The 18,437-nt window shown below is 32.0% G+C and overlaps 1 protein-coding gene across 1 annotated transcript in view; it reads right to left on the minus strand.

Moving 5' to 3' along the window:
• Positions 1 to 18,437, minus strand: part of LOC142319643 (uncharacterized) — a 47,605-nt gene that overhangs the window by 4,649 nt on the left and 24,519 nt on the right. The window contains exon 4 of the mRNA XM_075357164.1: positions 11,667 to 11,829. Coding sequence (XP_075213279.1) covers positions 11,667 to 11,829 — 163 coding nt within the window. The remainder of the gene's footprint in view (positions 1 to 11,666; positions 11,830 to 18,437) is intronic.

Raw genomic sequence — 18,437 nt, forward strand, 5'->3', positions numbered from 1 at the left:
TATCGTGTGGTAGGTATTTTTAAAAAGATGTCATTTTTGGATTGCATTAACTGGTTGCAGATTGTCATATGTATGTAGGTTGTGTATTTACACATACCACACACATGCAGATTGATTACTTTAGGCCTCAATATAAACTAAACAGACAGGAAATAGTATTTTAGTATATGTATATGTTTACTACCTAAACATATATCTATTTTCTATATATATATATATATATATATATATATACATACAGAAAAGAGAAAACTAAATAAATAAAAAGTGACATTGTCAATATTATTTGACAGTGGAAGTTTAAAACACTGCCAAAAATAATACTACTACATTAGCTATGTATCAAGTACTGACAAGCAGACAGACAGACTTGGCAGTAAACAAACTATTTTCTTTCTTAGTGTTTAGTTTTAAGTGGTTCTGCTGCTGCAGCAAGGGCGTTGTTTCCTATGTGGATGTTACTTGAAGGACTAAATTGAAGTTATTAAGTTAAGCTCGTAAGAAGCTGTTGAAGTTATATTTTAGTTGTTATTTAAAGGACTAATGGTGTTCAACAAGTATAACTGCATTTATTTTCTTACTATTTTACAAACTATTAGCACCTTTAGTTGAGGATTCTAGCTGATTGGTTTATAGTACAGTTAACAGTTTTTCATTCCACCCATTCTAAACAATGATTCAATTAATTAAACAGTTATTTCCTAGAAACTCTGAAACTGTTTTTGGATAGTTGTTAATTCCTGAAGAAAAAAAATGTTATTGTACAGTGTTACATTGTGTTAGTGCTAATTCCATCCGTTTAAAAATTTTTCAAATTTCCTAAGGAATTGCGTATGAGATGGACTTCCAAAACCTAGAGAAGTCCTTGATAGCCTTTCTTCTGGGTGAGATTTTTGTTGTGCACTGCAATTCCTTTGAAGATAAATCACTCTTGCTTATCAACCTTCGTCTCTCTTAACCTTGATACCTTCTTTCTTACTTTTTTAATTCTCTAGGTCTTTGCTTGACTGTATTTGATGTTCCATTCTGAGGATATCAGGATGTAGATCCATTCTTTGGGTGTTATCAGGTAGGAGGCTGCCAGTGGGCCAGTTTAGAGGTTTTATTTTCTGTAATTTTCTCAATGCTATCAGGTAAATTGGACTTCATAATTCCTTCTAAAATATGATATACTACTATAAAATGCTCCAAGTCATCATTTTCTCATGTTCTTTTGTTTGCAGATTTTTGTTATATATGTTTCTGATTAAAAAAGAGTATTACTGAATGTTAGGTATAGTATAAATCTATATATACATGCATGTTTATGAAAGAAAGTGTGCATGTGTTTGTGTGAATGTAATTTGTATGAAGTAACAATTACGCATGCAAAACAGTATCCATTAACAACTTTCTACTACAAGTAAATGTTCTGTTCCCTGGTTGAAAATATTAGAGTATGGAAATACTGGTCATCCTTTTGACAAACTTATTATTAGTTAATAATAAGTTTGTATACTAATAGTAAAGTATAATTTAAAAACCAAATCATAAGATACTGGAAACAGCAATTCATAAAACATAAAACTTGAAAATTCATTCTTGATAAACAGTTTTGTATTTTATTATTTAAAAATAAAATTAACTCTTAATGTTACTCTTATCTTACTGTATTAAATTGTAGTTATTATTCTTTTATGACTTAAGCTATTTTAGAAGAAAATGTAGCTTATGAAAATATAACTTTAATATTAAACATGTTTATTCTGTAAGCACTAGATAACCATATAGCTTCAGTAATTATTGTTTTTGAAAAATAATAAGTACGAATTCTACTTGTTTGTTGCAGTTATATGATCAATTTTCTTTTCTATGCTTAAATTTTACAATAATGTATGGCTCTCCTTGCTCAATTACTTATTTTATGAATCTTATTGTTTTGTCCTTTTTTACTGTATTCATCTTTTATATTTTTCAATTAATCCTGATTACCTTGATAAGAGCCAAAAATGTATTATCTGGCAAAATATAGAACATTTCTACTTTTTCAAAATATTAGTTTTAGGGTTACTTCTGAAATTTTATCAAGTATTTTTTTTTTTTTTGAAATCGTGAACAATTTTGTTAAAAAATATTATTCAAAATGGTGTTTTGTTGAGTTAATCAGCATATAAATAACACTTTTATGTTATCTGTTTTTTAATAATTTCAAAGATTTTTACATCAGAACTAAAGAGAAGTACTAAAACCTGCGTAAAAATTAAAATTTTTTATCTAAATATCCAACTTTACATTTTTTTAATTGTTATGGATGAACTCATAGATTATTACAAAAGTTCTTAAAGATTAAATGAGAAGCATGCCTCTTTAAATATATCCAAAATTGTCTGCCAACATGTGCTACCATCACTCTCAAATGTTTGATGATTCTACTCAACTTTCTCCAGCATTAATTTATTTTTAACATAAATATCACAATGTTTTCTTTTGTTGTTCATGGTGTCCCTTAATTTTTTTCCTTAGTAGTGGTGATTTCAAAATATTATTTTTTTGTTTTATTTTAATTATATATTACTTTCTTTTTTTGTGGGAGAAGCAAGCAATAATATTTTTGGCTGATCTGACCAAAAAAGAAAAAAATTATTATACAACCTAATGAAAAAAAAAAATTATGTCTTAAGTTCAGCTACTATTTTTAGTAACTTAGGTTTGGTCATAGCCAATTATTTTTGACAAACTGCAACTTTTTTAGTCAACAGGTTTTCAAGATATGAGGTGAAAACTTAGAAATAATGTTGAATATCCTCCCATTTCTAACTCCAAATTGAATTAAAATTAAAGAATTTTATATAATGTAATCATTGTACTAAAACTCAGTTTTCCAAAACCACTGCACAAAAAGAGAAAAAAGAAAATTCTATTTTTTTTTTAATTTTCCCCAAAATTTCATATGCCATCCTGACCCCATAGGGAAAGCACCTGCCTTGTGACGATGCTGTGATCAACCCACACCACTCCCCCTGTTCCTAACCCTAATGGGCTTCATCTTCTAGACCCTCAATATCTGATTACATATTTCAGTAATCAGTATGGCCTCTATCAAGATAGCACCTGATGCAAATACCTTGAAAAATATTTGTCTTTGATCAAGACATTTGATGTCTTGAAAGACATTAGTGTTGAAACTCATCAACTAACAAAAGATATTTTTCAAACCCACCTAAACCGAATCAAAAAACTGATAACCAATAAAAATTTTAAAATTGAGCTGAGAGTATAACAAAATATTAAAACTCATACTGGAAATGCAAGGTAATTACTCTAAAGGTGGACTGTATTAGGTGTCTCAATTAAATCACTGGATGTGTGAAAGGCATACACATTTATTACTGTAAACTAATTGAAATACTTATTATAAAAACATCGGAACATAGAATCGTAAATTAACATATGTGAGAATATAAATCGTCTGTAAGTAAATTGTAAACAAATAATGAAATACAACTATTTATGATGCGCAAGAGGGAATAATCAACCAACACTCATGTCCACCAAACAAAGTCCACACGATCTGTACACCTCGACCTCATCTTACCGAGTGTGTAACTTGCCAGCCGCTTGCAATAGAGCGTGCTCTACCTAAAGACAGGTAGAACATCAACCACATACCCGCAAAAATTGTTTGCAACATCAAAATTTTGACCTACCATACCAAAGCATCCAAAATTACCAATAAATTGATACATGAGTTTCCAAACAACAATCGGGCACAATTGCCGAATGCGCCTACACTGGTGGAAAAGCACCCAAACAGGTCCCTAGCCACCCAGGCTACTATTCTACACTAAACACCTTTGCAGTTTTTGAGTACTAAATACTTTAAAAATCTTTCAAAAATGTGCTACTCATCCCTAAAATTCCAATTAGCCTGCAAATTGAGACTCAAACCAATGCCCTCAAGTACCCTGAACTCATTTTTGAGCAGACATACAGTAGATGATATGCATCATTCCATACTAAGCATTAAGGATACGACTTGAGTCAGTCAAGCCAAATTGAGCCAGCCTGTCCCAAAATGCAAAATGCGCTGAAAGCAACTGAGCCACATATCTGTGCAGGGAGATCCAGGAGGCAACTCCCAATGCCCTTATGTCTGGAAAGAGACCATGCATATACCACCCATTTGCTCTCATCCCACTTGTCCTGCCAAATACCAAAAACTTCCTCCTCAGTTTCCTGAATACACTGCGAGTCAGTTCACCCATCTTCTTCGCAGCATAACGTAACTGATGTTACAACACAAGGACATCAATTGGTTTCATCCATGATAGCTAGAACTGCCTCACGTGAAATAGTCCTATAGTCCCCTATCACAGTAAGTATGAGGAGATACTGAGCCCTCTACAGAATATCGTGGTAGCTTTTATACCTTATTCTGTTTGCCCAAACAGGTGCTGTGCAATGGATAGTTGCCTCGCATACACCTTTATACAAAATTTTCATTATTTTAAAATTTAGACCCCAATTGAGATAGACCACCCTAAAAATGATGAAGATGGCATTACACATCTTAGCAACACTCTCAATTAAAGTGCTCCTTGAATCTGAAATTCTCATCAAGGAGTACACCCAAATATCACTGCAACAAGAAGTAATGAATAGGAAGGCTGGTCATTGAAACACGGGCTCACCGCATAGTGGCCAAATGGCCCTTCAGCAACATCATGGTGGTCTTCTCAGGGCTAAATACCATTTTGTGGTGATTGATCTACACTTCTAGTAGTTTGTAAGCTTGAGTTGCCTGGAATTCAACCTTGTTCTACGAGTCTTGATTTACTAGCAGAACTATCATCGGCATAAGTGATGACATGACATCCACTAGACAACCTCAACCACATGAGAGAGTCAAACTCCACAACCCAAAGCAGAGAACCCAGTACACTGCCTTGGGAACACCCCTCGGATAGCATTTTACTCACCTCAATGCCCCATCATGAAGCACTACATAGCGGTTACTAAAGTAACTGTAGCAACCTGATCTCATCATGCGTACACCACACCCACCATTTGTTATTGACACAAGGCAGAGAACTATACAAGTTGTTATAAGCCCCAGATATATTCAAAAATATACCCAGGACATACACAGAGTTGAAGTTAGTAATGATGTCACTCACTTTTAAAATTGCATACTCTGTATTGTACCATTACCCAATCAAAAACCATACTGGTCTTCCATCAAGCAATTTTGTGAGGCCAACCTTCCATTAATATGCAAACACAATACCTTCTCAAATACCTTACCAAGCACTGATGATGAACTCACAGTAGGATCCTTGTCACCACCTTTAAAAACAAGCTTAATCACACCTCTTTTACAACAATGCGGAAAATAGCCAGCAGAAAGCATGCTATTCAGAACTTTCGTTATTGTACCTATACTTACGCCCAACAAGCGAAGAAGGAGTTCCACAGTGATTCTGTCATACCCAAGAACCTTTTGCCTTGCAAAACTGCAAACAACCTGCTGCACCTCTGCCTCAGTAATCAACAAAGATGCTATATATGAATGTAAAGAAGTGATGACACTCATCCTCCACATCATCATCTGGCAGTAAATAATTCAACAGAGTGCGCAATATCCTGTTAGTCAGTACACCTTGCCGGGTCAAAAGAGCAGATAGAAGAATATCTTTCTATCTTTTATGTCAAAAAATCCTATAAATGACACCCCAAGGATTTTTATTACCTTGATCCTGCATGAAAGAATGCCAAGAATCCTTTTTTGCTGTTCCAATCATATGAAAAAAAAATACCGGGTCCTCAAATCCCTATACACAGAAGCGAGTTCCACTCGCCCCTCAGGGTCACCCTCGTGTACAGGAGCTCACCTAAGATGATTCAGAGACCGCTTCAGATCAGAAAACTCTCTTGTCCACCATGGAGCAATTCCCTCGCAACCAGAACTATGTGAAATAGTGTGTTCTGCAGCAGGCCACATAAGCTAGAGAAAGCCTTCCCCCAACTACTTCAAATCCGTAACTTCCAAACTCTGGCCAATATATCAACAAATTTTTGCCAGTCTGCCCTCCTGCACAGGAAATACCCCTGCTGAACGGGAATATACACCGGAAGACCTTACCGCAGACATTCATGATCTGAAACAGTCATCAACTACTGTCCATCAACAATCAGTTCCGGCAATATTCCTTCCAAACGTCAAATCTATATTTGTGCCAGCAAACAATGTTAGCTTATCAAGTTTTTTTGACAGATATAACTGTGTCTTTTACCTTGAATAAATTGGTACTTCCAAAACTGTTGATATACACCTGAGATATGGAGTTAATTGTACGCCTATTTTCACATCCTTCACAAATTGAATTAAAGATAAGTAATAATAACTTCAATATTTTAAAGGAAAGAAACAATAAACTTGGCCCAAAACCATCAACTAAATAAAATAATAAATGTATTAAAATCAGTGTAAATAAAGAATTTATTACTTTACTATTTAGGTTTTTCATAACTTATGCAATAACCTTTTTATACACAAGTAATAACTCGTATTAGGAATTTACCACGAGAGAACAATTATTTAAATTACTTTCTCAAAATGGCTTATGTTTGCCTGGAAACACAGCTAGAGATTTTTGAATGTCTATAAATCCAATCCTACGACTGATTAAATGATGTTTTCACTGACTAATGGATTGGTCAGCATGAATACAACGCTTGAGCTGTTTGCAGTGGCCAAGGTCTCCTGAATTGATCCCATGTGATTTTTAAAGGATTTTTTTAAGTGCCTCTGCTACCTACTAATCTAGCAAATTTGAGTCAAATATTAAAGCAGTTGTCATTTCCATTACTTGAGACATGCTGGTTAAAGTATGGGATGAACTCTCTTATTGATTTGATGTGCATCATGTGAGGAAAGATGTTCACATTGAACTCTTGTAGGGAAAAACTGTAAGAGTTACATTTCATTTTATTTGTGATTCATTACTCTAAGTCAAATTAAGAAATATTAAATATGTTTAAAAGCCAATATTCTTTTTTATACACCCTGTATGTATTATACAAAAGGGTTTCATGCCCACGAAAGAAACAGATGAAGAGTCCAAAATACATGATTTTTTTATCTATAGTTGCAAATCAAGTAAAGAACAACTAAAAACCAGAAAATAACAAAGCTACGATAATGAGCATTAAATGAAACATGTTACGGAAGGGATTGCACTCGGCCAGTAGAGTTGTATGATTGACAGTAGATACAGAGTGAACCATGACTGAAAATTTGTAACTTTGATTTCTTTAGCATAGTAGAAGAAAGATATTGTAGAAAAACTGCAGAATTAGATTAACAGGAAACCAAGGTCTATGAAGAAGATTGCTATAGCTAAAGGGTAGAGACCATTAAGGAATGCTCTCGGAAGCAGAATATGGATTAAAGGTTAACCAAGGTTGTGCGGCAGGGCTAAGTAATACATCTTCATATCAGGTGGTCAAAGAGGAGTGTAAGTAATAGGAGTCAGTATCACATTCGGTCTTCTATAACAAGTGAGGTTCTTAAGCACTCATTCATATGATCATAAATATTTGTATTGGGGCAGTAACAGGTAACTGAGGTAAAATGCTGACTGACAGCAATGGTAAATTCTATTCTATTTATCTGCTATATTCAGATAGTTAAAATGAACAAAAATTAAGATAGTGAAATTAATTCAGTTTACCTCAACATCTGTTGAGCACTTAAAAATATTTATTTGTCACACTGTCTCGGAGAAGGTGGGTTTTATTTTAAGCAGTAAACTACTCTGATAAAGAGACATCCCAACTCCATAGGAGGATCTCGTGCAAAAAAAAAAAACGGATGATAGCATACCATGATGTTTGTTCTGAATGGCTCGCCTAAGTTTCTTTAAATTTTCCCAGTAGACAGCTGAAGTAATCGTACCACATTCTTCTATAAATTAGACTACAAGAACTCCCTCGGCATCCAAAAAAAAATAACTGCAGCCATAACCTTCCTCGCAGACAAAGTCTGGCGAGCTTTCTTTGACTTGCATTGAGAAATGGTATGATCCCAGCTCATAGACTATTGTTTTGTTTCAGCATTCACATAGATCACCCAAGTTTCATCCCCAGTCACAATTCTCTTCAAAAAACTCTTTCTCCTTCAACGTCGTAGCGTGAAAGGAAGACTAAGGCAGAGCCCTTTCGTTTGGTTCGATAAATCTCTGTAAGCATTTTCAAAACCCATCGAACACAGAACTTCTGGTAGCCAATTTTATCAGTGACAATCTTTGCGAGAATTGTTCAGAAAGTTCAGAGATGTGAATCTTCTTTTTTGTGCACCTTTTTGTCAATTTCACTGATAATATAATCACTCACAACAGAAGGCCTACCGCTGTTCTCTTCTTCATGGATGTTTGTCCTTCCATTTTTAAAAAATTGAACCCATCGCTGCACTACACTGTCATTCATACACAGAACACAACTGATGATGATGGGTGTCTGCTGCCAAAACATTCTGTGCTCGAAATAAATCTTATGACGGCACACAGCTTCCATTTTGCAGGATTTTGTATTGCAGTACTCAAGATTTTAGGCTATAACAAGTGAACGGGCTACAGTATGCAGCAGCTCACACATACAGCTGGAAGTGCTGTTTCAGAGAGTATGCCAGTGTGTCAATGGTGGTGCCACTAACACTACTACTAGCGCTATACTACAATGGAGGTTACTTTCTGAACTGCACTTATATGATTTTTAACAAAAAAAATAAAAAATAAAATGGAAGTAGAACAATGCATATGTTCAAATCACAAATGACAAGTATAAATAAAAGTTTAAAATAAAATTACTGAACTTATGAAATAGTTAATTAAAATAGTTCATGAAAATAAACTAAAAATGAAGAATGTAAAGATTGCAAACTACATACTACTTCATACAGCAAGGCATACATTTGACTTTCATTAAAATTTTTGTTTTCTTTTGTGCATAAGGCTGAAAAAAATTCATCAGGAATAACTTTTCACAGCAAGTTTCCTCTTTCATATGATGATACTTAAGTTCAAAAAACTCTTTAAATAATCCTTAAGTTGACTTTTTCAGCTTTTTAGAATTTTTTTCAGAAAGAAAAAGTATTGGGTCTTTCAAAATGCTTCACTTTCAAGGATAATTGGCATAAAAATACAAGGAAAATTAAACTTAATTTTCCTTATAAAATTAATATTTATAAAGTAAACACAATAAATGAAAATTTAATCAATTCAAAATCAAATTGACCAATAAATCAAAATTCACAAAAAAATTACTTATTTTCAATACCCTTAAAATTTTATTTAAATTATTTAAAAGTATTGAATTTTCTTTAAACTTCCACTACATCTAAAATGGCTATAAAGCATATTTTAATTGAAATAATAGAGGCAACAAGACTCATTTTATTTGGGATTTAATTATATTAGAATATATAAACAATATTTAACTTATACAAAGGGCACAAGGAAAGTTTTGCAATATGATGAACAGATTGTCATCGGCAGTTACAAGTTGTAACATGTACATGTTTAGACAGGTCCCAACCTGCTTTTTAGCTGTGGTTTAATGAAAAGAGGTAATGATGTCTTCGTGGTCGAAAACTAAATACTGGGCAATTTTACACTAAGTGTTGATCAGTGTTTACAGGAAATGACTCCTGTGCTTGGATAGAACTGTCCTCATCATAACAAATAACAATAATAATAATAATTAGGTGGTACCAAGAATTTAAAAGACAAATCCGACCATCCTCAAGGATGTTCCAAGGTCAGGTCAACTGCTGGCCAAGGTTGGTTGACTGAGGAAAACATTAGTGCAGTAAAAAAATGCTTGAAACAGATACGCATGTGACCTACCATAAAATAGAGGGGTCCACTAAAGCTGCGCATTAATGCTGAAGCAGTTCATGCTGTTTTGCATGATCACCTTCAAGTTAAAAAGCTTTGCATCCTCTGAGTGCCATATACCTTCACTGATGATCAAATGGCACATATTTCATGATGCTGTGAAATGCTGAAAAAGTTTGAAAACGGGAAATTTTCCTATGTGAACAGTATTGTGACATCTGATGAAACTTGGCCACACTATTATGATGTTCTGACCAAGCTCAGAACAAAGTCTGGGTGAGATGAGGAGACTCCTGTGGCTCTTTGAAAATCCAGATTAGTGAAGATGAGAATGGTGACTGTATTTTTAATGTACTAGAGTTAGCTGTGTTGGAAAATCTGAAGACAGTTACAGGGGAGTGGTATACCAGGGAATTCCTGCCTTAATTGGTTGAAGCTTTCAAGAAGCTGCGCCCAGACTTAAGGATGCAAATTAACTTTAAGATATTTTATAATATGGTTTTTAACAAAAAAAACAGAAGAACAAGAGAAATCTTGTGAATTCTTCACCATGATAATGCTCAGGTGCCATGCTCTAAGTATTTTTTTTCTGTTTACCTCCAGAACCACCATCAGGATTACTTCAGAGGATGAATGAGGATGATATGTATGAGTGTAAACGAAGGGTAGTCTTGTACAGTCTAAGGTCGACCATTTTTGAGATGTGTGGTTAATTGACACTCACTCAATCACTAAAGAACACCAGTATGATCAATGATCATAGTATTCAATGATCTAGTATTGAAATCCATATAAAAATAACTGTCTTTACTAGGATTTGAACCTTAGAACTCTCGACTTCAAAATTAGCTGATCTGTGAAGACGAGTTCACCACTAGACCATCTCGGTGGGTTACTGCTCCAAGTATTTTATTTGTCTAGCACTAATATAACAGTTACAGCACCTTCCCTGTAGTCCTGACCTTACTCCATGTCATATCACACTGCTCTTCCAGGTGAAGAACAAACAGAAAGGGTGGCACTTTAACAAGGGATGATGACCTCCTAAGGGGCTTGGGATGATGATTGTGCCCAGATCTTTGAATTCTTTGAAGACTAGTTTCAAAGAATGGAGAAGAGTATACACTATGTGGTGGAAATTATTTTGAAAAATTATAAAAATTGAAGTTGCAATTAATTAAACAGATGTATACCACACTATTTTTCAATTAAAAATTTATAAAAAAAAAATTGTAATTTTGATGCATTCTTAACGGCTAATTGCAACTTTTAAATTTTGACAAAATCAGTTTATGTGGTATGTTTGCCATAATTTTGTAAATATTCGTCACATGGAAATGAAAAGAAAAACAGATTACAAGTAATCTAAAAAGTTTTTCATTTCACAAATAATTTTTTACATAGGAATAATTTTTTTCAAGTAAAGATGAAAATTCAAGTAAAAATTAAGTCAGACTCCAAAGTGTATAAATATTTAATGAAACTTAAAAAAAATTTCCATCTTTTCCAATTTATATTATACAGAAATTAAATAAATCAAAGGGAATTTTAAATCCTTAAAAAAGGTCAGTTTTCCCAAAATAAAATCAAATATTTTAAAAATTATTTCTAAAAAACTCAACTGTGAATTTATTACCCACATTTCCCTCTTTTCAGGAGTAAATGAGGTCGGTGATTCTTTAAAACGTAAGCAGTTACATTTAAAAAAAAAAAAAGAAGCTATTTTTGTTGTACTATTAAGAATTACTAACTGAATATCAATAATAAAATACATAAATCTAAAAAACTTACCTGGGTCTTTTATTTTTCTTGTCATTTATATAGATAGTGATAGTTTCCATTTCATATGTATGATTGCAAATAATATTTTTAACTGGATTAGTCATGATTTTTTTACTAATTGGATCAATTAAATTTATACTTGACTGAGTCTCCATTAAATCATTATCTTTTACTATAAATCAGAATTATTATTATTAGAAAAATATTATAAAATAAAACAGTTATGTAAATATAATTTTTTTTTCAGACGTAAAATGAACATGTGACGTGAATCTACTTTATACAATGCTTTTTAAAAGATTCTCAATTTTTTTTTGGCTTACATAAAAAATAAATGAATTTTCTTAAGTTATTCAGTATTGCCTCTCTTGAAATGCTCTACTGTTTTGTTGATACATTTGCTAATGATGTGGGCACTTCTTTCATAAATCTATTTTCAGAAATTGTGCATTATTTCATTTTTCAAATTTATAATGTAAAGAAGCATAGAATAAAAAAGAACAACAACAGCCATTTTACTTTTGAAGAAAAATCACTAATCAACAGCAGGACTTGTGTTGTAGGAGCTGTGAGTTGTCTTTCAATTCAGACCATTTTTTCTTAGATAAGCGCATCATTTAAAGAAAGTATTATTAAAAAATTAAACTTTTAGAAAACATTTAAAAAGTAAGCTTTTTAAGTTTAGAAAGTACTTTCTTAACTTTTAGATTTTTTTTTTGAAGATGAAAAACAGTTTCGCGTTATCATCGTCTGGATCAAATATATTGTACTAGGTAAAAATTAAAACTTAAAAGTAATACCATAAAATATAACTAAAAACTAATGACACTAAAACTTACAATAATACTACCATACAAGAGAAAAAAATAAAAAGCTAAAATACTAAATCTAGATTAAAATTAACTTGAAGATTAATAATTAAAACTTAAAGCTAATACCACAGGTAAGATATCACTAAAATGTAAAACTAATAACATGTAATCTTACAACTAATAAACATCATAGTCACAATCTTAACAGTAAAATAAATTTATTTATTATATATAGTGTACTCAAAATTAATTTTGTTTCATAACCAAATCTTGTAATGTTTACTGTAGTTATGTTTACAATTTTTTTTTTTTTTCAAATTTTGGGCCCAAAATAAATAATGAAGGGCTTAAGGTAACAGACCTGTTTTTTATCTTTTAACTCTTAGGAACTAGTAGTACTTATAAAAAAAAATTGAACTGTTACTGAGTGTCCTTCATTAAAAAAAATGACTGCCAAATCGTAAGATTTTGAAAATGTCTCATTTTTGGGGCCCAAAAACCACATGTGGGACAGGTGGCAAAAAATCTGAAATGTTTACAACAGTACTTTTTATATACGTTAAAACCATATAAAACTTATTTTGTTACTCAAAGGGGTTGATGAGTAATGAAGCCATCAAAACCACTAAAACCATTGTTCCTTCTAATTGTGAACAATGTATCCAAAAAATTCACTGCATGTATTTTTTTAGATAATAATGTAGGCCTACTATACAAAATATTTTGACATGTCTATATTGAGGTAGCTTATATTCTAGATAGTTTGTTACTTAAAGTATGACTCATACACACAAACTCATGTTTAAACACAGAAGTAAATAGACATGCATGGACATGAATGTTTGTGTAATCCTGAATGTAAACATTGTAGAAGGCTCAGTCATCGTTTTGATTTCAATGTGATATGTTGTATTGTTGCTAGTGTTAATACTGTGGTTAGGTAATGTACAATTTTTTATAAAGTAATTTTATTAGCAGTGAACTTCACTTTTATCTGATATCTTTTATTTGTAATTTTATTAATTAGAGAAATTTTTATTTTAGCTGTAGAGAAATTGGGATAAGACAAACTGAGGTGCAATTGGTAGTTTTATTATTTATACTAACTCTATTGTTATTGTAAGAACACTTGCATTTTATAAAAACTGATTATGGCGTGTTCGATTGGCATTCACACTGAAACAGTATGTCACAAATTAACTTACAATAGATCTTCAATATTGCACAATATTTTAGTTTACTGAACAGCAAATAACACTGATATCTATAAGAAGTGGATGGGCTGAAACAAAAAAATATCGGTACTTTTCATAAAACTGAATATTTAGGTAATGTTCTAATCTTGTTTTTTATCCAAAGTATTTCACACTTCTTTGATTTCTCAGATTTTGTAAAAAATCAGCAAGCATTTTTAAAAAGAAGTGTGGAATACTTTGGATTTAGATAAATATTTTCATATTAAAAGGAGATGTTGCTCTGACCCAATTAGCTGTCACACTAAATCGTTAAGAAATTTCTCTGAGAAATATCTTTGACACTTTCAACAAGCAATCCGAATTTAAAATTAATTCCAGGCAGAGCACTGTATACAAAATGCTTAAAGAAAATAGAAAAACCACAAGATGATACAGAAAGTGAACTAAAATGTCAATATATATTTGAGCTTAAATGTGTTACAGTTGAGTCGGTGAATAAAGGTTGTTCAGCACTTGGCATTTCCCATGTTAAAATTCAAAAATTATCAAGCAGCACAAATGAACCAATTTTAAAAACTAAAGTTACGAAAATAGTAGAGTCAGTTACTAGTAAATTAAACGATTCCTTTGATTTAAATATTTCTACAGAAGAAACCAGTTTAGTACTACAAAATTATGCTGATTTGGGTTGGGAATATGAAGAATTAATCATTAAAATAAAGAATAAAATGAAAACAGTTACATAAACCCAGAAAAAAAATTAATATTTTAAGTTTATTACCAAGCAGCTGGAGCATTCAAAAAATGCAAAATGAGTTTAGTGTTAGTCAATATTTAGCCCGTCAATCCAAACAATTAGTTAAAACAAGTGGAATTTTGCCACAAATCAGTAAAAAGAAACACAGTCACGTAATTTATGAAAATGTTATTAAATGTGTCCAAGATTTTTACCAGAATAATGAGCACAGCCGAATGATGACAGGTAAGGATTGTGTCTCTGTAAGACAAGCCGACAGGAAGAAAATTAATATTCAAAAAAGGCTTACTTATGTAACTTAAAAGAATTGTACACAGCTTTTAAAGAAAAACATAATTTAAAAATTGGTTTTTCAAAATATGCTAATTTAAGAACTAAATGTTGTGTTCTTGCTGGTGGGTCAGGTATTCTATTTGTGTGTGTGTCACCCACCAAAATGTAAAACTCGTGTTATCTGCTCCAAAAATAAAAATTTGATTATAAAATTCTCCTTTCAACAATGGTATGTGATATAGAAAATGAAATGTGTATGCATGCTGTCCTCACAATGAGAAAAATGTCCAGGCACTAATGAAGTGCTCAGATTACTGCAAGACAACTGGGATGATTTTGATTCTGAAATTATCTTCAATCAATGGGTTTCTGTAGACTGTTGTGAACTAACTACTCAAATTCTACCATTTCAAGAGTACTTAGATAAACTTACTGAAAATTTAAATAATCTAAAAAGGCATCATTTTTTTGCAAAGAAACAAGCTAATTTCCTCAACACTAAAAAGGAAAACTTGTTGGAGGGTGAATGAATTGTAATGGGAGACTTCTCTCAAAATTTTCCTTTTGTGATACAGGATTAAGCACAGTCATATCACTGGTCAAAAACTTATGCCACAGTATATCCACTTCTCATATATTTTAAAAAAGAAGGAAAATTACAAAGCCAAAGCTATTGTGTGATAAGTGAGTACTTGAAGCACAATACTACATTTTACTTGCTTACATATAACTTGCTTTTGGAAGGAAGTTATAAATAAAGTAAAAACACTGTTACCACAACTTAAACAATTTTTTAATTTTTCTGATGGCTCCTCAGCCCCATATAAAAACAAAAAAATTCATAAATTTGTGCATATAAATATAATTTGTTCATAAAAAGTACATATCAAAAAGATTTTTAAATCCGTCAACCCCTTTGAGTAATAAATAAATTTTATATGGTTTTAAAGTACATAAAAATTACTTAATGCTGTAAACATTTCACATTTTTGCCACCTCTCCCACATTTGGTTTTTGGGCCGCAACAAAGAAACATTTTCAAAATCGTTCGATTTGGTGGCCATTTCATTTAATGAAGGACACTCGGTAACAACTCAACTTTTTTATAAGTACTACTAGTACCTAAGAGTTAAAAGATAAAAAAACAGATCTGTTACCTTAAGCCCTTCATTATTTATTTTGGGCCCAAAATTAAAAAAAAAAGATTGTAAACGTAACTTCAGTAAACATTACAAGATTTGGTTATGTAAAAAAATGAATTTTGAGTATATTAAGATGAAGTTCCATCCTTACTCTTTCCAAAAAGCCCTTTTTGACCCTTTGCACGATGTAAAATAAGAATGCTACAGCTCATGGAAAAAGTGACAAAAATGGGTGTTTTTACTTGTTGGTGAGTTAGAAAATATTCTATTATTCAAGAAAAATATTTTTTAAACATATAAAAAAATATTTTTTGGCCACTACACGGTAAACAGTTATCATATACCAAATATCATCAAAATCAAAAATAGTGATGCACTGATCATTTGTTGAATTACAATGGAATACCCCAAAACAAAATAAACAACTTTATTATTGTTGTATGTGAAACAGGAAACATATGAGCAGCTTCATCATTAAAGCTGCATAAAAACTAAAAATTTCTTTATTACAATTGTTATTTTAAGCTGAAAGCAGCAATTCTGGGAACTTTTTAACAAGTAATGACAGAAGTAGAACAGTAATACACAGTGTACCAAATAAATAATAAGACTGATTTTTTCCAGGAACACTTTCAAGAAACGCGCCAAATGTGGTAACCAGTTTACCCGCTAGATTGTGCTGAACACACAACCACTTTGATTGTATTGATGACTCAGCCAGTGCATGCACAGCAGCCGTGAACGTAACGTTGTGCAAGTAGCAGCAGTCAAAACGTAATATCATGGATCAAAGAGCTGTGATAAAATTTAAGAGCTGAAAATGAAGAAAAATGGCATCAGAAGTTTACAAAGGTGTTTTAGGTTTGACCCAGAGACAAAACATAAGAGTATGGAATGGCATGAAATATCGTCACCGAAGCAGAAGAAACTCAGGTTGCAAAAATCACGCATCAAGACAATCGCGATTATTTTTTTCAATGCTTCTGGAGTGATCCATCGTGAATTTCTCCCTGAGGGCACAACAATAACCAGACAGTACTGTTTAGGAGTCATGCAATGTCTCTTTGCCTGCATGCGTCATGTCAGAACGCATCTGTTCCAAAGCAAGAGTTGGGTTCTTCTGCATGACAATGCACCGGCTCACTGCGCAATACCCGTAACACAGTTTTTAGCATCAAAACAGATCTGTATGCTCAAACATCCACCCTATTCACCTGATTTGGCACCTGAAGACTTCTTTCTATTTCTGAAAATTGAATTTGCTTTAAAAGGAGAATGTTTCAGTGACATTGAGGACATCCAACGTGCTGTGACCGACAGACTGAAGGCGGTACACAATCAGGATTTTCAGCGTTCTTTCAACTTGTATGATCGATGTAAACATTGTGTAAGGGGATTATTTTGTATCTATGTAACTGCAAAATTAAAATAAAGTTCTTAGTTTCGATATAATTCTAGTTGTCTCATTACTTATTTGGCACACTGTGTATATTAAAAAACTATTAAAATGAAAATTATAATATTATAAAATAAAAACATAAATTTGTAGAAAACTGATTATCCAACTTCCAGTAACTCAAAACTAAATGGAAAAATCAAAGTAACAACAATTCATTGAATATACATATATGAGGTACATGTGAACATATCACATACACTATCCCTAACAAACATACATAGCTCAGTCTCTCTCACTCTCTCTCTGTGTGTGTGTGTGTGTGTGTGTGTGCACTAGTCGGGTTCCTTTCTTGTACACCTGTACTTGCAGTAGTAAGGATGACAATATTAATAATATACATAACTTGATAAATAAAATAACAATATTCCCTATCAGCTTACTTCACCAATTTTCCTAGATTCTCACAGTACTTACTTATCACTTCAGCAAATGCACACAACAAATATAAATAATTGCACATTTTTTTATGGTTCATTAACTTAAGCTTAATCCTAACACCTCTGTTAAACTCAAAATGTTATAGCTTTAGCCCACAACTTCTCTCTTTAGTGAGACACATTAGAAAAAATCCTCATTAAGATTGATATGTAATTAGAGTTAACACACTTTTTGCCTACACTGTGAGATGTACATTATTTACATTAGACTCAAAGCCTTTTGAAGGCTACACCAAAATTAGCAGGGTTAATATATTTATAAACTTATTACATGAATTAAAAATAAACAACTTTTCTAAAGTTGATAATCACAGAGAAGTTGGTTGTAGCTTTGGAGGGTAATACTTTAAAAAGGAACTGTTTAAAAAGGAATTGTAGTATTTAAAAAATAACATAAATTGCAAGAAATACATAAAGTATTAATTAAAGACTATTAATTATCTAATAAAATTATCAGAATATTCAGTGAAAGGTTTTAATGGTGGTAACCATTAGACTCAAAGCCTTTTGAAGGCTACACCAAAATTAGCAGGGTTAATATATTTATAAACTTATTACAAGAATTAAAAATAAACAACTTTTCTAAAGTTGATAATCACAGAGAAGTTGGTTGTAGCTTTGGAGGGTAATACTTTAAAAAGGAACTGTTTAAAAAGGAATTGTAGTATTTAAAAAATAACATAAATTGCAAGAAATACATAAAG

The sequence above is a fragment of the Lycorma delicatula genome, chromosome 1 (assembly GCF_047948215.1).
Source record: "Lycorma delicatula isolate Av1 chromosome 1, ASM4794821v1, whole genome shotgun sequence".
In the NCBI taxonomy this organism is placed as follows: domain Eukaryota; kingdom Metazoa; phylum Arthropoda; class Insecta; order Hemiptera; family Fulgoridae; genus Lycorma; species Lycorma delicatula.